This window comes from Octopus bimaculoides, chromosome 25 (genome assembly GCF_046866305.1).
Source record: "Octopus bimaculoides isolate indiv1 chromosome 25, ASM4686630v1, whole genome shotgun sequence".
In the NCBI taxonomy this organism is placed as follows: Eukaryota; Metazoa; Mollusca; class Cephalopoda; order Octopoda; family Octopodidae; genus Octopus; species Octopus bimaculoides.
The window spans coordinates 36,758,360-36,781,795 of record NC_142952.1 but is presented as its reverse complement, the minus strand read 5'-3'; the positions used below and the strand labels follow the sequence as shown (position 1 = coordinate 36,781,795).

Below are 23,436 nucleotides of genomic sequence, written 5' to 3'. Positions count from 1 at the left end.
GGTGCAGTGGACTTATTAAAAACAAATGAAATGACCACAGATGTGCAAGTTCTACTGTATTAGGGTTTCACTTGGAACTAAACACCAACAGCAGTTGTTAAGCGATTTTTTTATTGATAACATTCTCATAAACAATACCAAATCAGTGACTTTGACAATGAAAGAAATAATGAGATTCTTTGAATGCTAAAATATATATTTTGATATGTCTTTTATGGGAGGGAGTGGGTCCTTCCAGTGGAGGAATTCAGATTAGACAAAGCTGTCGTTTTGGAGAAGCAAGGGAGATGGTAGTGGTGGTGGAGTATTTTGCCAGTTAAATCTATGATTGTTATTCTAGGATCAGACAACAATAGGCACATCATGTTACGGTACTATTCTATTATAGCCTTCAAAATTGATAACATTCTACTCCATGGTGTGGTAGTACCAGTAAAATACTGGGGATTGACAACCCCCACTTCCTACCACTAGTCAAAATTGCAAGCCTTGTGTCTAAATTAGAAATATTATTTTCATATACAAACAGATTAGACTGTTGGAAAAGAAAAAAACTGCCTATTGGGTTACAGCAAGTAACCTTAGATGCCAAGAACCCTCCTAAGTATCCTAGCTGTCCCTAATAACACTGTTTTCTGGAACTGTACTAAACTGGGTTTTATGCCTATTTCCTCTATCCATCTGTTCAGATCTTTAGGGATAGTTCCCAATGCGCATATAACTACTGGGATACATTTTACCGGCACTTTCCATAGTCTCTCTAATTCAATAGGTAGGTCCTGGTACTTGACTATTTTTTTCTATATTACTATTATTTATTATTTGGTAGTTTCTGCAACACCAACTGGTGCTCCCTCCATATTCCTGAGGTGTATGCAGCATTGTGTTCATATTTTGGTGGGGATTGGAGGAATGTGGACTTCTTTTGGTTTTCTGCATCAGCTTGTTTTCTTATGGAGTTTAGTTTCTTGTTATATTAATGCTTATTCTGTCGTGTTATTTCATTGGGCTTTAATCCTGTAAAATATATGTTGCATGAGTTTGTGCTGTTTTAGATTATTCAATGTGTCTTGTATGAGATGTGTGTTGTGCGTGAGAACCGTTCTATTTGAGCTCCTTTATGTGAGCTGTTCCCAGCAGAGTTATTTTAGAGGCGTTGTGTAGTGTTGTGAATCCTGGTGTGGCATACTTTTTTTTAATCATACTTAACGCTTGAATTATTTGTAGTTTATTTTTATTATTATTATCAACATCATCGTTATTATTATTATTATTATTATTATTATCATTGCTAAGTGTAGTGGTTAGCAGAGTTGCAGGACAAAATGTTTCTGTGATATTTCGTTCCATTTTTTTTTGGTCCAGTGTTCTGAGCTGGAATTTCACCAGATGAGACTCTGATCTATATTCATTCAGGGTTGATAAAGAGAAGTCACCATACCAGTGATAAATGTGAGGGTTGCCTGAATCAACAACTCCCTTTCCCACCTTTTCTCTTTGGCTTAGTATCACAGAAAGAAATGTTCATATTTATTTGAGCTGATTTGAAGAGTTTTTGTCTAATCAGAGAATGGCAGGGGTGGGGGTGATACATACATCTTGATCTTTGGAATGTATCAAGGGTTCATAAACAAAGTAGCAATGAGTGCAATGGTGAATGCTAGACATATTACTGTGTGGACCAACAACATTATGGTTTTCACTTTTTCTTCCTGAAACATTGGAAAAAGACAAAGAAATTATAAAATAAATCAAAGAAGAGGAGGAGGAGGAGATTATCAATTCAATTAATGCAAAAAAACAAAAATAAACATTTCTTACAAAATTTCGTTTTAAAGAGTTGTTGTTGTTCTTCTTCACCCTCATTTTTAAATCCACTTTCCCCTGCTGCCACAGTATTCAATCGTCCAGCAGCTTAACTTGCTTTCTTAATTGCTAACCATCGTTCTCTTTCCTCCATTCCAATGTTGACATGTCCCAATCTCTCACTTCCACTACTCCTCCCCCTATCATTCTGTCTCCCTCACTCTCTCTTCTCATCACACTCACCTTTTCCACCTCCCTACAAACAAACTGTCGCTGTCTTTCATTTTGCTCTGTCCCATTTCTCACTCCTGCCATTCTCTGTGCCTCATCCTGCCACTCTCTGCACCTCAATCATGGTGGTGACGATTGATACATATGGACAAACACAAACACGATGACTATGACCACCTCTGGCAAAGCAAACTTGTGCAAAATTTTGAAGATTAATAAGGCACCTCACAGATTCTCACCATGATCCAGAGATAAGCCAGGGCAAGGTATCCAGTGCCACAATGTGGGTTGCAGGATCAGGAGTGCCATGACCTTAAGCTCAAACCAAACATTCCTGAGGTGTCCATTGCCGTTCCCTGCTTTTATGCCAGAAGATGACCTTTTCCAAAAGCCATGCTTTAACATACATACACATCTCCACCTCAAATGTGGAAAGAAAATCAGGGAGAGCATAACAGCAGGTGGTCCTTAGAGAAGAAACCCCCTTTAAGCAAGTGTTTGGACCCTTAACTCCTGACACTCTAGCAGAGTCGGGCCACATCCAAGTCATGACTCCCGGATGTCCTCTTCTGTCCATTTTAGTATGCCTTGGGTGGGATTGGTTTCTCTTCTGTGACATGTTGCAGCCCTGAGAAGGGCTAAGTACCCATCTCCAGCTGGGTACACTGGCGAGCACTCGGACGACTCAGGTGTGAGGGTTCTTTTTTCTCACGGATTTGAACCGGGATCGTCAGCTCCAGAGCCACAGGCCTACACGACTATGCCAATCTGGCACTCACTTGCATTGGGGCAAATTAAGCCTTATCAAGTGGGCCTTTGTTCCTCCTTGACCAGATCCAACTTGTAGCCTTCTCTACTGCTTAATTAATCTACAAACATTTTTATGGACCACCGAGCTCCCAGAAACAGCTGTTCAATTTGTAATACTATTTTTCAACCCCTTTCGAAATTCCATTAAACCTGAATAATGACATACATAAATAAATTCATGGGTGCAATACATACAAGATATATATAACTCAGTGGTCAGTTGCATGTTGTGTATGATGCTGGGACCATACACAGCATCCACACAGGCAGCAACTATTGGAAATAGCACACACAGACACACACACAAATACAGAATGAAGTTTGTCCAATTATTGAAACTCCATTTTTCTCACTGACCTTATTAACTTCAAGTTCAGGTGGCTTATTCTGTCCAGGTGTACTCATTTCATATGAAGACACTTTATCTGTAAGTAAAGAATGATGATGATGATAATCAAAATAATTTCTATTATAAGCACAAGGACTGAAGCTTTGTGGGGAGGGGGATTAGTTGATTGAACCCCACTGTTCAACTAATTTTATCAACTTTGAAAAACAAAATGGAAAGCAACGTTGGCCCTGGCATCAAGACAAAAGACTGGAAAAAATGCCAACTAAGCATTTAGACTGGGCACGTTGATGCTGCTGCCAACCCCACTGCTTCCATAATAATAGTCATAACAACAACAATAATACTTTCTACTAGAGGCAGAAGACCTGAAATTTGTGGGAATGGGTAAGTCAATCACATCGACCCCCAGTACTTGACTGGTACTTAGTTTATCAACCCCTGAAAGGATGAAAGGCAAAGCCAACATCAGAGGAATTTGAACTCAGAACGTAGCAACGGGTGAAATGCTGCCAGCTCTCTACCTTATAATAATAATAACCTTTTCTACTAAAGGTACAAGGCCTGAAATTGTGGGAACAGGACTAGTCAATCACATCAACCCCAGTGTTTCACTGGTACCTATTTCATCAACCACGAATGGTAAAATTGAATTTCAACTCAGAACGGAGCAACAGGCGAAATACTGCTAAGCATTTCAGCCAGCATGTTAACGATTCTGCCAAAATAATAATGGTTTCAAATTTTAGCACAAGGCCAGCAATTTCAGGGGAGGAGGTAAGTCAATTGCATCAACCCCAATCTCTGATTGCTGCTTTATTTTATCGACCCTGTTTACATTCTAACTATTTTGTCCGACATGCTAATGATTGTTACAACTTGTCAATCTTAATAATAACAATTTGTTGCTTCTTGTGTTCACTGTATTAAAGTGCCAGGCAGAACCGGATCCATCTGCCAACCACTCTTTCTTTCCTGCCAGTCATCCATCCCTCTTTTTCTAAAGCCCTTGCTTTTCACAGTCATCACTTATTCTTCCTAGAGCCATACCAATCATTCTGTTTCTGCCATGAAACCAATTTCCCTACTCTTCTTCACGCATCAGCTTCTCTACCAGTCTCTACCACATCATAGAGAAGTGGAAACTCTCTAGTCTATTGAGGTACGAATGACAACCTTCACTGTTGGTGTCCGAATAATCTGCATCTGATAAACTGTTAAATGATTGGTGAACCAGTGGAGACATTGCAAGGCGAAGAGAAGCATGTAGTCTTGTTGAGAACATGATGACCTCTCAAGTACTGCTACTTACACTATCATTCACCCAGTTCACTCTGTAAAGTGGTTGATGATAAGAAGAGCAATCAGCCACAGAAGCCATATCAAGAATGAAGCGTGTGAGTCAGGTGTTAGCATGGAAGAGAAGTATAAAACGAAGGTGGTGGTGGTGATAGTGATGATGGCGGTGGTGGTAGTAATGATGATGACAATGATAAGTAGAGGGGCAAAAGTTTCAGAGGAAGGGTTAGTTGGTTATATCAACCCCAGTACATGACTGGTACTTTATATCATTGAGGTCAAGAAGATTTGAACTCATAATGTAAAGGGAGGTAACTAAATACCATAAGGAAATTTGCCTGTTAGTCTATTCCAAAACGTCTGTTTAATACTGTCCTCTTCTGCCTTCTCCTCATCTATAACATATGGAAAACAAAATCAATAACAAGTTCATGGATTTGGTTAAACTGCTACAGTGTCAGGAAAAGGTACCTTGAAGTATTTAAGTCCCTTCAGGTTTTGAGTTCAAATCCCAGCATTATCGACATCTTCCACCTTGGAGATGTCGATAAAATATAGTTTCAGTTATATGTGAGGGAGTGTGATTTAATAATACCTCATTCCCAAAGTGTGTGAAGATTTGTGGGATTATTAATTAATCAGAGTAGAAATGAGAAAACTTGATTATTCAGCCACATTTAAGTGGCAATATACTTCACTTTATCGTGCAGTTACTGTTAATACCTAATTTAGAGAATTAACATTGCTTGTTTTCACTTTTTCGATATCAGTGAAGAATTTCACTGGAAAAAGGTACATAAGGTTGCCAAGAATTTATCTCTGTCATCCCAGATCGGTGGCTATCGGACACTGACGAAGGGAAATAACCCTGAAACCCGGGTCCGTTCGTGCTACAGATCACGATGAGAGGGATAACTTCCCTTGGCAAAACAAACAGGACACAGAAGTGTGTCGATAAGCCAGCTGGAGATGTCCTCTTGGGGCTAAAAGCAACAGTAACATCCACCCCTAGGGGTCAGCCACATTTAAGTGGCAATATACTTCACTTTATCATGCAGTTACTGTTAATACCTAATTTAGAGAATTAACATATATATATATATATATATATATATATATATATATATATATATATATATATATATAATCGTTTTAACATCCATTTGTCCATACTTGCTTGGGTTAAAGGTACATTTTCTGTAGCCAGGTACATTTCCTACCGGTTTCCAATGAAGGTAATATTTCTCCATGGCCAGACATGGTGGTACAGAAGACTGGAAACAAATAACTTTGATTGTATAATTGCAACAATCGCTTCTAACTACCCTGCAACGTCAAGATAAGGAGGCACACACACACACACATACACAGTGTATGTGCTTCAGTTTCCATTTACCAAATCCACTGACAAGGCTTTGGTCAGCCTGAGGCAATGATAGAAGAGACTTGTCCAAGGTGCCATACTTTGTGACTAAACCTGGTCCAATATATATATATATGCATATATCCATACATATATGTACATACCTACATCTATATGTATACATACATGCATATATGGGTATATATATATGCATATATCCATATATATATGTACATACTTACATCTCTATGTATACATACAGGCATATATGGGTACAGGACGAAAACATAGAAAACAAACAAAGAAACGAGACATGCAACATAAAGAGTATATCCCTTCATCAGTTGTCCCTGTTCCATCTACTCCACACACACACATACATATATATATGTGTGTGTTGATATATATTGATAAAGGTTGTGAACATGAATTAGAAAACTGAAAGTATTGTTCCTTTGTGATATTTGCTCTGATTCAAGATCCAGACACTTCTTTGTCTTCCCATCAGATAATACAGTGAATCACAGAATGGCCTGTCAAAAATGTGCAACAGTGACTTTCAAATACTTTCTGAAAATATATTTATGAGAAAATGTTTTCTAATTTTAGAAGCAAAGGAATCAGTGTTGTTACCTTGGTTACAATATTCCATTATTTCCATTCCACAACCAGCAACGAATTTGTAGACCAAAAACAAACTCATTTCAATGACAAAAGCCTTGTACATTTTATTGACACCTTCCATCTTGCTGTGCATCAAAACTCCAATAAATATCGTTACATCTGTAGGATCAAAGACAAGGATATAACAACAATAACATTATTATTAAAATGTACCATGATGCATTATTTTTATTATTAAAATGTATTATGTTGCATCAAAACAATTTGAGTTGAAGAAACAAAAATATAAAAACTATATCCTGCAATCAACAGACACATCTGTCCAATTCCAGACAAACTCAAACAATGTTTGTCTCCATTGTGACTTCGTAGCAAAATCCAAATCTGGACTCAAATTACATTCACGCACCCATTGCAAATAACTGCAGCTTCTTTTAGTTTTAATCCTCTTTTTTTTTTTAATCTTTTCCTTGAAACACTCAACAGGAGCAACCATCATCATCATCATTATTATTATTATTATTATTATTTTTAGCAGTTTGAGATTTAGATACAAAGCCAGCATTTTTTAGAGCTTATTCAAGACCATCAACCCTATTACTTGGCTAGGATTTTATTTCCTGGAACAATGAAAGGCAAACGTAATCTTGCTGGAATTTGGATTCATTTCCTGAAGAAATACCACAATAAAGATTCTGTTAACCCAACATACTTATAACAACAACAACAATAATAATAATAATAATAATCCTTTTTACTTGAGACACAATTCTAGAAGGATGAGAGGCAAAGTCAATCTTGGCAGAATTTGAACTCAGAACACTAAGCATTTTGTCCAGTTTACCTTGGATAGGGGTTTCTCATTCAGAAAAAAAGAATTCAATTACATTGAACCCGTGTAATTCACTTGAAAGGTGTTGTACTAAAGAGACTCTGCTGATATTTGTTGACAGACTCAGCTGAAAGTCAGTAGAGCTACATTGTTGAAGATCTACTTGAAAAAAAAAATGGTGATAGGAAAAACACCCAGCTGAAAAACCATTCCTCACAAACAGGTATTCATCCAACCCATGCTAGTAAGGAAAAACCAATGTTAAACCTATGAATGAACTAAGTTAATCTAATCTAGTACACTTTCTCACTAAATTTCTCCTTGCATCTCTTTCTCTCTCTCTCAGAAATTATACCATAGCAACATAGCTATATGTGCAATAGCAGTATGTTGTTTCAATATGGTTATATTTGTAATATCAATACAAAACAGCTGACACAAAAATCAGCGTTCAATTTGATTTCTCTCATGTTACTCCATATTCTAGGTAAAGCCAGGCCAGCATTTTCGAGAAGTGAGTCATAACTCATTGTCAGGTCAGCCACACTTCTAAAAATAATACAAGGTAATGTATTATTAGGTGTGCCATGGGCTGCAGATTGCCTGTTCCAGCTTTAGGTAATGAAAAAGCCAAACCGTGGCTGTCACACACCCGGCGAATGTCACCTGGGTCACCTGGTGTCACCTGGGCACTGCTCATTTCTGCCCACATAATCCAAGTTTTTCTGGTCGTGAACAACACACCAGTTCAACAGACTCTTTACTCTCCCAACTTGACACCATGTGACTTATGGCTCTTCTCCAAACTGAAAAGGAAGCGATTTGAATAACTAGAGGAAAGTGATGGAGGAGCTCCATATCATTCCGGAGAAGGTGTTGTTCCAGAAGTGGCAGAACCACTGGGAAAAGTGCATAAAATCTCAAGAGGAGTGTTTTGAAGGGGATTAAAGAAAATTTGTGAAATGTACAAACTAGTCTTTTCTATGCACAAAGGCTGGGTACTTTTTAAATGCACCCCATACACACACACACACTCACATATATATATGCGTGTATGTGTATAATACATCAATATCTATTCTCTACAACAATTGATATTACTCTATTTAAAATCATGTTCTTAATTCAATAAAATCAAAGAGAACCAGCAATATTTACCAGCAAGAATCATCAAAACGGTGCCAATCATGCTGTGGACCCAGTTAAAATAAATCCGCTTCGGATGATCTTTTCCTGGTCTAAAATAGCCTAAGATGGGCTGAAATAGAAATTGGTAAAGATGAGGATAGAGTGAGTAGCATTATGGTGTGGGTCATGGGTGGAAGGGAAATAGAAGTTACAAGTGGGAGAGAGGTGAGGAAGAGGCAAGAGTGGTGGAAGAAGGAAGTGAAAGGATTGGGTAAAAGATGTAAGAAGAGAAAGGTTGGAGGGTGGGGGATTGATTAAATGAGTTAATAATACAATGTACTTACGTTGACAATGACGAAAATGGTAACAATGATTCCAATTATGGGGTGAGCTTTTGCTGATGTGCTGTGTAACTGCAGAGAAAGAAAGACATATTAAAACTGGGGTCAATATAATGTAGTGAGCAGAAAATACTAAATTAATCTAGAGCAATGACTGTGAGGTTGAATGGTTAACTTGGTACCCTCATCATTTCCCATTCAGTTCCAGGGAATTTTGGCCAAATATCTTATACTTGCAGCTTTTCTATCTGACCAATGCATTGTGGTTGAAATTGGCATGTGGAAACTATATAGAAGCCTATCGTGTGTGTGTGTGCGAATATATTAATGCTGTTTTGAAAAAAAGTCTGTTTAATGTCTTCTAACTTAGCAGTTCACCAAAGAGAAATCAATAAATGCCAGACTTAAAAATAAGTACTGGGATTGATATGATCAACTAAAACATTTGAAGGTAGTACTCCAGTCTGGTCACATTCCAGTGACCAAAACAAGTAATTAAAAATAGTCTGTAATGAGGAAACAGAAAACAAAACCCATTAATTCTAGTTAAGAAGGACAAGGGAGGTAATTCTAACATCTAAATTTATTAGGATTAACAAATATGGTCATGTTTCAGTCTTATGGGGTGGGGAGTAAAGTTTAAAGAGAAACTCAACATTGACAGCCGATTAAGATGAGGGGACTCCACAGGGCTTGGACGGTTTGTCATGAGATTATTTAGCCCTAGGCAAATTTGGATCATTTCCACTGAGTTCCCTTGCTTGTGAATTTGATTCCACTACCTTAACAAAAATTCAGTTGTTCCAAAGACTACTCAATGAACCAGTGTCTGTAGATATGGCACAGAGATACTTACTTCACTGTATTCACCTTCATTCTGAATAAAGATCAAGATGAATCCTAGAATGGTCAACAACATAGCTAGAACCATGAAAGTTCTGTGGAGCTGCAAAAGAAGAACACAAATATTTGTGATTGTCTGTGTGTGTGTGAAAGAAAGAGGGGGGAGGAAGAAAGATGGGGAGAAAGAGAAACAGAGAGAGGGAGAAAAAAGTGAGAGAGATGGACACAGAGAGAAGTATGCGAGATGCACACAAACACTCCCTCACACATACCTGCTAGGGACCCCCTCCACACACACACACAACAAAGGTATTTTATGTGATTCTGATTGCAACATTTGAATGAGGTCCAAATAAGTTGAAATCAGAACTTGTAGGTCAATGACAGTGGTTATGGCAATGATGATGATGATGATAGCAGGAATGGTTATGATGGTGGTAATTGTATGAATGATGCAGATATGTAATGATGACAACAACGACTGATCATGTTCCTTTCTTACCTGGAACCACAGCATAATCTTGCAGAGTTTCTTGTTAATTGATTTTGAATAACGAGCAGCAAATATTCCAACAGAACCAAAGAATACCCAAGCCACAATCATGGACACACCTGAAAATAGAATAGAATCAAGTCGAAGACCTTTGGTCGAAGTTTAGGCAGAAAGCCACCAATTTTGAAGAGAATCTGTTAATCTATAAAATCAACTACAGAATGTGACTGGTACTTCATTGGCCCTGGAGGGATGAAAAGCAAAATTGATTTTGATGCGATTTGAACTGAGAATGTAAAGAGTTGGAAGAAATAATAGTATTTTGTGAGACATTCTAATGAATGTAGCAAAGTAAAATAGAAAGGAATAGAGGTTGGATGAAATAAATATAAAGAAGAGAATAGAGGTTGGATGGAATAGATTAAAATGGGATGAAAATGAAAGAAAAAAAACTTGACTAAGGAAATGAAGGAAAAATAAAGAAGGAAATTAGTGAAAGAATTGACAAGAGCAAAATGAAGATAATATATAAAAAAGAGAAAGAAAGAATACAGAGGGAAAATTGATGAAAAAAAGAAAGGAGGAAAATTTGTTGATATTTTCATTTTTGTAAACATAGAACAGTTTTGCTCCCAAATTGGAACTAACTTGAGGTTAAAAACAACAAAAACCTCCACCTTTGAGGAAATTTGAATTCTAGCAAAAATTAAAATTAAAAAAATAAAACACGTTAATTGAAATTTGTGAAGATGAGTCAAAGGTGAAATATTTTTTGAGAAGCAGATCTCATAAGACATGGCTCATCATGAAAGAGGTGGGGCTACGAGAAAAATGGAAGGTAATATTTTGTTAGGGATGCTATTCAGAATGTCTCCAGTTTGCTCATGTAAAGTGTATCTGGGAAAAGAAGAGACATGATTGCCATGGTTGGAATGTTTTGGGTGTTAAGTCTGTTTCTAAGGTGTTGTGCTAAAAACAACTACAATAAAGAAGGGTACACTGGATCTTTCTGACAGGATGGTCACAGATGGAACATCTTTCAATACAGAATTATTGAATGTAGGGGCTGCATGTTAACAAGTTGGCTCCACAATCACAAAATCTAGGTTTCAATTTCACTATGGTGAATTTCATCATGGGCCCTTGTTGACCCAATGGTGGAGACCCCTTAAAAGGACAGAACCGGCAATTTAAAGATCCAACTTTGTTACACAGACTCATGTTGATTCCATCTGAGAATTACATGAAAATGGATACATGTCTCTGGAATACTCAACCACTTACACTGATTTCATAGAACAGTTGAATACCTTCTATCAACCCTGTCGGGGCATTGAACACAACAACAACAACATGTAAAGAACTCTCCCTACCGTGCAGATGAGTCAAAATCTCAGATTCCTCAGAAACCACCAGATCTTGTTTCAAGAAGTCAATCCTACTATTGCTTGTAGCTGTAAAGGTGTGTTTTCGTTTCACAAATCCTGAAATACATTAAACATTAAAGATTAACTAATCGAAGGAGAAGGGCGACACAAATTGGTACAAAAGATCCACCCTCGTAAGAAATAATAGCTAATTTTTACTTATAACATGCCTTGCCATCTTCCCAAGTTAAGCAGATGACAAGGTGTACAATATACAAAGATTGACTTAAGACAGCTAAATAAACAACACAAAAAAAAAGACAAGAGGAAGGATTTAAGCAGGATTTCATTTCCTTTGCATAAAAAACACTTTTTATATCTGAATAGAAATAGAGAAATGGTAACCCCTTTACTTTTGACTACTTTCACTTTTATTATTAATCATTATCATCATCCTTTAACATTTGTTTTCCATGTTGGTATGGATTGGACATTATTAATTATATACATATATATAAGTTTGATGTGTGTGTATACACACACACACGCACACACATATATATAAATATATATATATATATATATATATATATATATATATATATATATATATATATATATATATGTGAGAAAGTTGGTATGTGAAAGCACGTGGTCGGATGTATAAAAGATAATAAGAGTGAAAAAACTACAGAAGGCTTGTGTTACATGGTTAAAGTATATATTTAAATTATGTCAGAAAAATGTAAGAAAAATGTTAGAAAAATGTTATAAAATCTTTTTGGTATATAAACATTGTATTTTGAGAAATAACCGGTTTCGTGTTGTCTTTTCAAATTTCTCTACTTCATTGTGAAATAGAGAAATGAAGTAGAGAAATTTGAAAAGACAACACGAAACCGGTTATTTCTCAAAATACAATGTTTATATACCAAAAAGATTTTATAACATTTTTCTAACATTTTTCTTACATTTTTCTGACATAATTTAAATATATACTTTAACCATGTAACACAAGCCTTCTGTAGTTTTTTCACTCTTATTATCTTTTATATATATATGCATTAGGCCAGCCAATCAACTTATTGACAGTTGTTCACATAATTTAATTAGTGTAATATAATTAGTAATGCCAACTTGTCAACATGTCAGAGCTGTAATGACCACAACATCCTGGTACTTTTATCAAGGTGTGGTTTATTTACTCTTCTTGAGTAAAACAGAGCATTCAATAGAATATGACAATGTAAATATCAGATGCTTAAATGAGTTGCTTTAGGCACAAGCATTCCCAACCTAGATGGTTCTAGGTTCAATCCCAAAGAATGGTATCTTAGATAAGTGTCCCAGGGACAATCAAAGCTTTGTGAATGAATTTGGCAGATGGAAATTGAAAGAAGCCTGTTGTGTGTGTGTGTGTGTGTGTGTGTGTTTTTGCTTGTCTTGTAAATGAATGTTCTTCATTTCCAATATTCAACAGAAATAAACATGTCAAGGGCATGTATCAGATGATGAAAGGTTAGAAATAGAGAGAGAGAAAAAGGTGTCTTGCTATAGAGGAGGTACATGGTTACCCAGTGAGAGAGAGAGAGAGAGAGAGAGGCCAGAAACAAGTGTGCTGATGTAAAGGAGATACTTGGTTACCTAGTCAGAGGAAAAACAAGAAAAGGAGAGAGTGTCCCTATTCTCTCTCTCTTTCAGCAAAAGTGTAAGAGAGAGTAGAAGAGAGATGGTGTAGTGCTATAGAGTGTACTCACAAGTAACAAGAATACGAGTGTAGAACCTGGTTAGAAAAATAGGGTGTTGGGGGGTGTAGGGAGCAGTGAGGGCAAGAAAGGGGATTGGAAAACAATCATAATTTATGAAGAGGAAATGTGTGGAAGAGAAAGATGCAATTAGAAGAGGAGTTGTAGTTTGATTTCTTAGGATAGAGTGGGTGAAAAGTGTGTTGTTAGACATGGGTGGGACACAACTCTGCTAGTACTAAGTTCAGTGGACGGGTCTTCTCTAGAACCTCATATTGTTAAACATCTTGGTCCACTGTCATTTCCTCTGTGAGCCCCTAAGATCAGTCCTCACCACTTCATCCCATGTCTTCCTCAGTTTCCCCTCTTCCACAGGTACCATATACTTTCAGCAACACACACACACACACACACACACACATATTATGGGCTTCTTTCATTTTCCTTCTACCAAATTCACTCACAAGGCTTTGGTTGGCCTGGGGCTGTGGTTGAGCACACTCGCCCAAGGGACTGAACCCAAGACCATATGGTTGATTGAAGCAAACTTCTTTCTACCCAGCCATTTAGTCTTTTATTGTGTGAGCTGGTTGTATACACAACCATGTGGATGGTGAAACAATAACTATGCCTACAGAATTCATATATATGTTGTTAAGTAATTAGTTGTTAAGAGGAGGGCCAGATGCTAAGGACATCACTGGGAAGAAAGAGTTAATATGTCAACTTCTTTCTCTTAGCCCCAAGGAATTGTTGAAGCCATAGCAAATCCCCTTTCAGAAGTTGTATGACCACAAATCACGTGTGAACTTGTCTTCTCACTGACACTCCGACCATGAACTCTACAACTCAACAACAAATGATGTTTATGGCTTTTGTATCCATGATATTCAATGTGATTGCTCCTCTTGTGTAAGCTGAATTTGGGGGTGGGGCCGCAGGTAGAAGCATTGCTTTGCTTGTTGGAATATTAGAGCCAACTGTCAAATATGGTCAGCCTCCATGAGGACCCATGATGAACTCAATGATCAAAGTTAGCTCAACCCGCAACTCTTACCCAGATGAGTACTGCCACAAATACAAGTAAGTAAATAAATACATGTGATGAAGACAAAAAGAAACTTTGAATATAGATGAAATAGTCAGATTAGAAAAATGGAAAACCAAACCAGAAGTACCGTCTTTTACTGGTCCAGCAGCTACCAATAAATACCATTGTTTTTGTCCAATATCAAAGATTTTAGAATTGTTCATAACATTATCTCGTGTGAAATTGCAGGTCATTAAGCCATCATCATATCTTCCATTGTTAAGAATTAAATCAGTCACCTGTAAATGAAAACACCAGTTTCTTGTCAGGAACAAGATTCACTCAAATTATATTTCAAAAAACAGATTTTCTTTTGGTGAGGGGTGGGAGGGGGTTATATCTCTTTTTGTAGACAACAATTTATTGATAGTTTTCCAGTGTGTCAATCATTGGTTTCCTACATTTATGACAAGAATGACTAAAGACTGTCTGTGAAGCTAGAGTGAAACAAATGCAAGAAAGTTTTGTTTCCGATCTTCATTTTATCAATATTTTTACCAATGCTTATATTATTTGAAGATATACATTAAGACGTGTGTGTGTGTGGTGTGTATGTATGTATATATATATACATACATACATCATCATCATCATCGTTTAACGTCCACTTTCCATGCTAGCATGGGTTGGATGATTTGACTGAGGACTGGCAAGCCAGAAGGCTGCACTAGGCTCAATCTGATCTGGCAGAGTTTCTACAGCTGGATGCCCTTCCTAATGCCAACCACTCCGAGAGTGTAGTGGGTGCTTTTATGTGCCGCCGGCATGAAGGCCAGTCACACGGTACTGGCAGCCCCATGGAAGCAGTGACAAGGTGTATCACCTTGCTTGAGAAGACCTGTCGAGCTAAGTGAGATTGTAGTTATGACCAATACTGATGTTACATAACTGGCACCTGTGCTGGTGGCACATATATATATATATATATATATATATATATATAATCATATCATAGATTAATCCTTGGATAGGTTACAATGTGTTTTCCAGTCACATTATAAGATTCAGTAGATAAAAATGAGGCTGGAATGTTTTTGGATCAATGTTAAAAATGTACAGAGAAAACAAGGTTACAGTAGCGAAAGGTCGATTAAATGTTTTCACTGTTGCATGGGGAGACATAGTGAAGTTTTGAGAAAATATGGAATAATCTCTAGTTTTCAGCGAGGCAAGGAATTGTAAGGAGGGTTAGTTTTTTTTACTTAGAGTAAGGTTAAATCTGTTTAGCTGGAGTAAGGTGGAATGTTGGTGTCGTTCATAACTGGGTACACCATCACTTCCATCCGGTAGTTGGGATTGACTTCTACCTGTTGAGAAATAACAGATTTTTGGGTTTTGGTTGGAATGATTTAAGGACGTAAGTATAGTTTCTATTTCTTTCTCAGCAGTATGTGAAGTTTTGGATCTGTAGAATAATTTTGCTATAATTTATTTGTTTTAGTAATTTTAAATGTTACAGTTCTTATATGTATAAGTTGATTTAAATGCCAAATATATTTATTCTATAATTTTGGTTATAATTTGTTTAATTAGGTAGTTTTTACCTTGTCTTCATTTATCATCCATTTTCCATGCTGGCATGGGTTAGACAGTCTGACTGAAAACTGGTAAACCGGAGGAGCTGCACCAGGTTCCAATCTGATTTGGCATGGTTTCTTCAGCTGGGTGTCCTTCCTGATGTGCCAACCACTCCAAGAATGTAGTGGGTGCTTTCTATGTGCAGCCAGCACAGGTGCCAGCTATGTAACACCAGCATTGGCCACGACTACCTTGACAGGTATATCACCAAAGGTCTTGGTCACTTGTCACTGCCTCCACTAGGCCCAATGTTCGGATGGTGTTTTTTACTTGCCACTGGTATGGGTGTCAATTATGCGACACTGGCCACAACTACAATTTCACTTGGCTTGACGGGTCTTGAAAGGTCTTTTATATATTTTTAGATATAAATTCAAATTTATCTTCATTGTATTTTTACTTTTTATTTTAATTTTAGTTAGTAGTTTATTCAGTTAATTTATTTCGTGACATTGAATATATATTTTATATATAGATGTTAATTAATGCTTGTCTTTCTCTTATACATTGCTTGATGACGTTGGATCCACTAGTTTTTATTAGGCTCGTTTTTTGTGTGGTTTCGTGTTTGTGATACAATATAGATTGAGAAACTAAGTATCTAGTAATCTATGTCCATTGTATAGTCGATGGGTTTTAAGTTCCTGGTTTGCAGTTCATAGGGTTGGTCTTAAGTTGAGTATAGGTGGTTTAATAACTTTTTCTTTATTAGGTTTACTTTGCTTGTTTCTTTGTATCTTAGAATCAAAATATATTGTGGGGAGAGTTAGTTCTCTGTTTTATAAGAACTATTTGGTAACTATAAGTTAGTACTAATTGTTTAATTTGATGCCGTTACTTGTAATGAAAAGCAAGCATAGGTGTAATGGTATGTTATGCTAATGTTTTGCTCCCATGGATTTCAACTGATTCCCAGGCACTCATTATGTTTTTAACACTGTCGACAGCCTGATTGAATGGTACTGCTCAGGTGTCAAAATCATAATGATATCTGTTTGGCAACTGATGGTGGGAATGCATATTCATTACACTTGTTTGTGAATTTTTCTATGTCTCAGTCTCATTATTCTGAGTTGTCTTTCATTCTAGTAAAGTGGAAAATGTTTGTGGAGAATACTTACATTGATATTGGTTGGTTTTCTACTTTGGGGGTGGATCTGTGGTATACGTGTGGGTGTGTGTGTAGATTTTAGTGCTGATGTAAATGAAGATTTTAAACCAAATTTGAGAGAAGAAATGAGAAGTTTCTCTTACCTTAGAATTATCTATTCTTTCGTTGTAAGAATATTGTCCCTTAACATTACCGTTATGATACAAACATTCCATCACACTGTCGCTCCCCTGGAAACAACAATATTAAGATAATGATGAAGATAATGATAATGGTGTCAAGCAGAACAGACAAGACAATATGTAGTAGTAGTGTTACACAGTGCTATATGGCTGAGATGCTTTTCTATGGAGTGGCAACAAGTCTGTGTATGTGTGAGTGTGTGTGTGTGTGTGGGGGGGGGGGTATTGGATGCAGTGAAGTGTGCAATGGGCGATAACAAACCACACACCTTGCATGTATACAGGTGAATTGTGTAGGTGTGTCAGTGTGGTTTGTGTACAGCTTGTTATAGTTTGTACTGAACTGTTGGATATTGATTCTCTGGAGGCATTAACAACCTGGGTAAGATTAAAAGAACCTATAATGGATCCAATGTAAATGGTAAAAGTGAAAACCCCCTTCGGTCATGACTGACCATGGGATTGCACCTAGAAAGTTACTCTCTGAGGCACAAGTCTGGACAAGGATGTTTTATGGAAGACCAGCAGTCGCCCTCCCTTCTCCATGCCACTGATGTTATTCAAGAGAAAAGCAAAGGGGCCGATATGGCTTGGCACCAGTGATGATGTTGCAACTCATTTCTACAACTGAGTGAACTGGAGCAATGTGAAATAAAGTGACTTGCTCAAGAGCACAACACACAGCCCAGTCTCAGAATCGAACTCATGACTTCATGATTGAGAACTCGATGCTCTTGCCACTAATCCACACACATTATGTATATCTCATCATCATCTTTTAACATTCACCTTCCATGTTGTCATGGGTTGGATGGTTTGACAGAAGTTGGCAAGCCAGAAGGCTGAATTGGGCTCCAGTCATCTGATTTGGCAAGGTTTCTATGGCTGGATGCCCTTCCTAACATGCCAACCACTTTGCAGTATGTGGACCGGGTGTTTTTACATGGCATCAGCATCAGAGAGGTGACCAAAGAACTTGCAGGACAAAACCGGTCAACTGAGGAGGAGGAGGAGGAGGAGGAGGAGAAGAAGTATTAAAGGGGGTGGCTTAGGTGTATGTGTGTGTGTGTGTGTGTGTGTGTGTGTGTGTGTATACAAATATCTGCATATATATAGGTGCATATATATAAATGCGCATATATATATGAAGGCATTTTTTCACAGGTTAGCCAACGTCGTGCGGCACCTTCAGTGTTCCAACTAGACGGAGCTGGTCAAGTTGCGTGCGGCTCGGTCGGCAGCAGAGGCAAAGAGGAGAGAATGGCGGTCAAGCCTAGCGGCTGCTGATGACTGTGCGTGTGCATGAGGGGCTTCTGGCAGGCCTTCCGGAAGGCTCTAATCCCTGCGCATGTGTGGATGAAAATCCCAAAATGGCGACTGGAACCAGGCATCACTACATAACTAAGATTTTCAGTATGACTGAGGTGACAGTGTGTTTCACAAAGGAAATAATGTTTATGAACAAAACTCTGCCCTTAGATTGTTTTTTGTTTTTTTTTGGTTTTTGCTTTTAATTTAACAAACAAATCAAGAGACATTGCAAAAGCAAAAATGAGCCTCTTTTCTGGTTTCAATGATTGTTTCACATAATAATGTTAGAAAAGCCTTATTGTATTTTTTAATTGATTTCCTCAAGCTTGTTCTAGCTATAACAGTTAAGGCTAACCAGCTTGAAGCAACAATTAACATATTTGTTTATTTTCTTTTGTTTTTCCTTTAACATTACTTAGCAATCAATGTTAGGACCATACTGGGGCATCAGTCTTAGTTTGAGAAGTTGGAGAAAAATAAACACTGCAACATGAAAATAAAAAGTGAAATAAAGCTTTTGTCATGTACAAACCATATCAGTATCTTCTGAGAGGCCAAGTGCAATATAAGATCGATCAGTTGTAACTTCAAAGTTGAACTCAAAATTTGTGGTTTTGGAGGCCTTATCCATTATCCAAGAAATTTGGCACTCAAAGTTTTCACTGCATTTCCATGTATTCTTCACAAGAGGAGAACAAATTAAAATGATGTGAGATAGAACAATTAGTTTCATTAACAAAACTACACACATATATAAAAAAAAATTATTATCTACAACAAAAACAACAACAAAAATGGAATGGCTTCTATGTTGCTGTTTAATCAGCTAAGAATAGCAGTCAGTCTCTCTCGAAATCATACCCTCCCATCTTGAAAAAATGATACATTGAATATTATAGTCTTAGGTATATTATGTCAAAAAAAAAGTGAGAGATAAAATGGGATGGTTACAGATGGAACATTTTTGATAATAGGATTACTGGTTAAGGGCAGACCACCACCCCACCTATACCAGCCATGGCAGCAGTGGTGGTGGTAGTGGTGGTGGTAGTGGTGGTGGTGGTGGAGGTGGTGGTGGAGGTGGTTTTGATGGTGATTTTACAGCTAAATGCCCTTCCTATTGCCAACCTATTTAGTCCCCTCTTATCACACACAGACATATGCTGTACCTTATTCTAAAACCAGGTAACAAAGCAAGATGACTGCAAGAAGAGGCAGAGTAATGCTTACAAATGCATTCTACTATCAAGCTACATGCCTTTCTATTCTGAGTTCAAATCCAGTTCAGTAGATCTTTGCTGTTTATGTTATTTCCTCTCTTGGAGTGATCTGTTTGTCTTTCAGGCATCAGCAATCCTACACTGCTCTGCCAAAATCTGAAGAGGCACAAGCATGGCTGTTTGGTTAAGAAGAGTACTTCCTCACCACAGAGCTTCAAGTTCAATCTCAACACACAGTACTTGGGGCAAATGTCTCATAATATACTTTCAGGTCAACGTAAGCCTTGTGAATGGGTTTGGCAAACAGGAGCGGAAAGATACCAGCCATATGTATGTGTGTGCGTGTGTGTGTGTATACGTGTCTGTGTGCATGTGTGTGCGTGTGTGTGTGTATACGTGTCTGTGTGCATGTGTGTGCAGATGCACATGTACATGTTAGTGTCTCTTTACATATGTACTCCTCCCAAAATCACTAAACAACGAGTGGTAATGTTGTTGTCATACTTTAAATAAAAGACTTTTAGAAATATTTTAATTGGAAGACCTAAATTAATTCATTCAAATTTAAAAAAAAAATAATAAATAAAATTAAATGAAATAAAATAAAAAAGAAAATTAGAGTTCTAACACTGATTTTTCCGGGAACACTGGTGGGAGTTACTGGCATATCCTTTGGTTAGCAAGCATAAACCATGAAGAGTTGTAAGAGTCAGGTGCCCCAAAGAGGGAAATAATTTATGAAAAATAAACAATTGAGAACATTTATTAAATGACTGCATCAAAACCGACAGTTTGTTGATTATAAATTGATATTTTAATCATTGATTATTAAATAATGACTCGTTAATTCAAGTCAAACTTGAAAACTTAGATTTTCAGGAAAAACAAAGATAAAAACAATACTTTTAGATTTTGTCGATTGATTCTCTCAATGGAACAATGAAAATATGGAAGACTTTTCTAAAATCTAAAATTTAACATCTTTATAGTTGTTCTTCTCTAAATTTCTTTGATTAAGATTTATTTCTGGGTTAAAAACTAATTCTGATACTCAGATTTCAAAGGACTGAAAACAAAAATGAAATAAAGAAACCTACACACATACATTCATACCTACATATATGCATTGAGACATGAATAGATATACACATGCATTAATGCATGCATGGATATATAGATAAATGCATACATTCACACATTTACATATATACCTTCACACACACACACACACACATATACATACATGCATAGATATATATATATATGAATACACATGTACAAACACACACACGTGTGCGCACACACACACATACATGCAGCTAGTAAACTAAAAGTGCCAAACCTCAACAAAATCAATCAGTTAATGATGATCAGAAATCAATCAGATTGAATCATTGTGGTTAAAACATAAAGATACGGTAAACAATAACCTTTGTCCCTACCATTTTAATGTCATTAAATACGCTGGCAAGTTTGATGTTGATCCCTACTGACATGATAAGTGAAGTGGGGTGGGTCAGTGGGGAGGCGCTGAGAAATATTGTCTTACTTCATCCATTCAAAAGTCAAGGAATAAAATACAACAAAATAAGAAAGAAAAACAGAATACTTACAGTAGTTACAGAAGGAGTTGTTGTAAGAGGGGTTCTCAGATTGGTCCAGAAAACGGAATACGATTCAACAACTGAGGAACTGAAAAGACAAAAGATAACAGGGGGCAAAATGATTTAGAAGAAATCAGTTCCATACAAAATCTAAAGTAAAAAATATATACTACAGGTAAGATAGATATGTATGTATGTGTGTGTGTGTGTACATACAGATACACACACACACACATATATATATATACGTACGCATGTAAAATGCTTCAGGTTATCTGAGGGTTGCTAACTCCTCCTTCATTCACCCTAACCCTAACCTATCAGCAGCTTCCAGTTCCTTCCGATCTATGACAACAAAAGATTGGGCAACTTTCAAAGAGTAAACCATCTCTGTATGACTATGTTGTGCTTTTAGGGCAATGATTACAGATGTGCCTTTTGATTTGAAGAGTCAACCTCATGTCTGACATCATCTGACAACTAAGGCCAAAAAGATAAGTAACAAGAAAGTTAGAGCTCTTGGAAGATATGTCATCATATGCTGCTGCTGTGGTTATTGTTGGTATATATATATATATATATATATATATATATATATATATATGTATATATATATATATATATATATGTAAATAAGGATAAGATCGTTATTTAAAATACCGATCATATCAGGAGGCTAGCATGGGAATAAAAACACTCATAGGTAATAATTATTATTCAAATTATAATTAAGGGCATCTATAAGACACCACCATGCTAGATATAGCAGCCAAAACTGAGTGGTTGGCGTTAGGAAGGGCATCCAGCTGTAGAAACTCTGCCAAATTAGACTGGAGCCTGGTGTAGCCATCTGGTTTCACCAGTCCTCAGTAAAATCGTCCAACCCATGCTAGCATGGAAAGCGGACGTTAAACGATGATGATGATCATCATCATCATTATCATCATTGTTGGCATGGGTTGGACGGTTTGACTGAGGACTGGTGAACCAGAGGCTGCACCAGGCTCCAATCTGATTTGGCAAAGTTTCTACAGCTGGATGCCCTTCCTAATGCCAACCACTCCAAGAGTGTAGTGGCTGCTTTTATGTGCCACCGGCACGAGGGCCAGTCCTCCAAAAAAATGATGCATCCTATATGTATGTATGTATGTGTGTGTTTGTGTTTGCGTGCATGTTTGTTTGTTTCTATATGTATGTGTGTCATCTAATTCGAAAAGTCAAATACACACATACACACAGATTTGTTTTGTCATTTTACATTTATTTTCCATGTTAACATAGGTTAGACATAAGCATATCAAGGCATTGTTTAACAGCTGGGTACCATTCCTGTCACTAACATTAGCCGATTTATCAAGTAGGAGATCTTTTCCCATTCCAGAAGTCTTCCAAAGCGCAGAACTAAGAAACAATTTGTTGATAGAATATCAACAAAGTTCATGATTTCTAACTCAGGGATATTTTCTTGTGACCACAGAATGTAAACACACACACACACATGTGATAGGTGTTGGAACATTTTGTCTGCCAAATTTACTCAGTAGACAAAGGCCAGCCCAGGGTTACAGTTGTAGAGCTTTCTCTGAGGTGTCATGCAGTGAGATTGAACCTGAAATCAATGCTTACAAAGTGAACTTTTCAACTGCACAACCACATCTGCTCCTCTGTGTGTATGTGTATGCTTGTGCATGTGTGCGCACACGTCTTTATTTGTGTTTTTTGTCCACCCAATCGATAAAACAAGTAGCAAATGGAGAGACAATGCGAAGAAAGAGCAGGTTTTAAGGAGAGATCAATAAAAAAATAAAAGGTGGTGGTGATGGTGCTTACTCACTCGAAATGTAGGCCAGAAGGAATATTTATCGGTGATGTCCAATTAAAAGATAAACTGCTTTTTAGTTCTTTTGATGTATGAGTGAGGGCAGAATTGGGTTTCTGGAAAAGTGAGAAAATAGATTAACAGAATAATCCAGTGATGGCCATCTAGTTGATAAATGGCAAATGTCAACCCTGACTGTGACCATTCCAGCAACCATCATGTAGCTAGTATTACCTCATCATGATTTTCTTTCTTTATTTCTTAATCGAATTGTTTTTTTTATTTAATTG

At 37.1% G+C, this 23,436-nt stretch overlaps 1 protein-coding gene across 7 annotated transcripts in view; it reads right to left on the bottom strand.

Annotated features, from left to right (window-relative positions):
- Nucleotides 1–1,217: 1,217 nt before the first annotated feature.
- LOC106881910 (ferric reductase 1) overlaps nt 1,218–23,436 on the bottom strand; it is a 36,709-nt gene continuing 14,490 nt past the window's right edge. For 2 of the 7 annotated variants that reach the window (XM_052976527.2, XM_089341678.1), the window contains exons 4-18: nt 23,162–23,262; nt 21,337–21,415; nt 20,352–20,393; nt 19,036–19,182; nt 17,154–17,240; nt 14,410–14,560; nt 11,493–11,603; nt 10,129–10,238; nt 9,640–9,729; nt 8,787–8,855; nt 8,473–8,572; nt 6,492–6,641; nt 4,819–4,890; nt 3,205–3,272; nt 1,218–1,712 (exon numbers count right to left, since the gene is read on the bottom strand). In XM_052976527.2, the coding sequence (XP_052832487.1) occupies nt 1,617–1,712; nt 3,205–3,272; nt 4,819–4,890; nt 6,492–6,641; nt 8,473–8,572; nt 8,787–8,855; nt 9,640–9,729; nt 10,129–10,238; nt 11,493–11,603; nt 14,410–14,560; nt 17,154–17,240; nt 19,036–19,182; nt 20,352–20,393; nt 21,337–21,415; nt 23,162–23,262 (1,473 nt within the window). In that variant the 3' untranslated portion in view covers nt 1,218–1,616. The remainder of the gene's footprint in view (nt 1,713–3,204; nt 3,273–4,818; nt 4,891–6,491; nt 6,642–8,472; nt 8,573–8,786; nt 8,856–9,639; nt 9,730–10,128; nt 10,239–11,492; nt 11,604–14,409; nt 14,561–17,153; nt 17,241–19,035; nt 19,183–20,351; nt 20,394–21,336; nt 21,416–23,161; nt 23,263–23,436) is intronic. The other 5 variants (XM_052976530.2, XM_089341679.1, XM_052976528.2 and 2 more) reach the window with 4 other exon arrangements.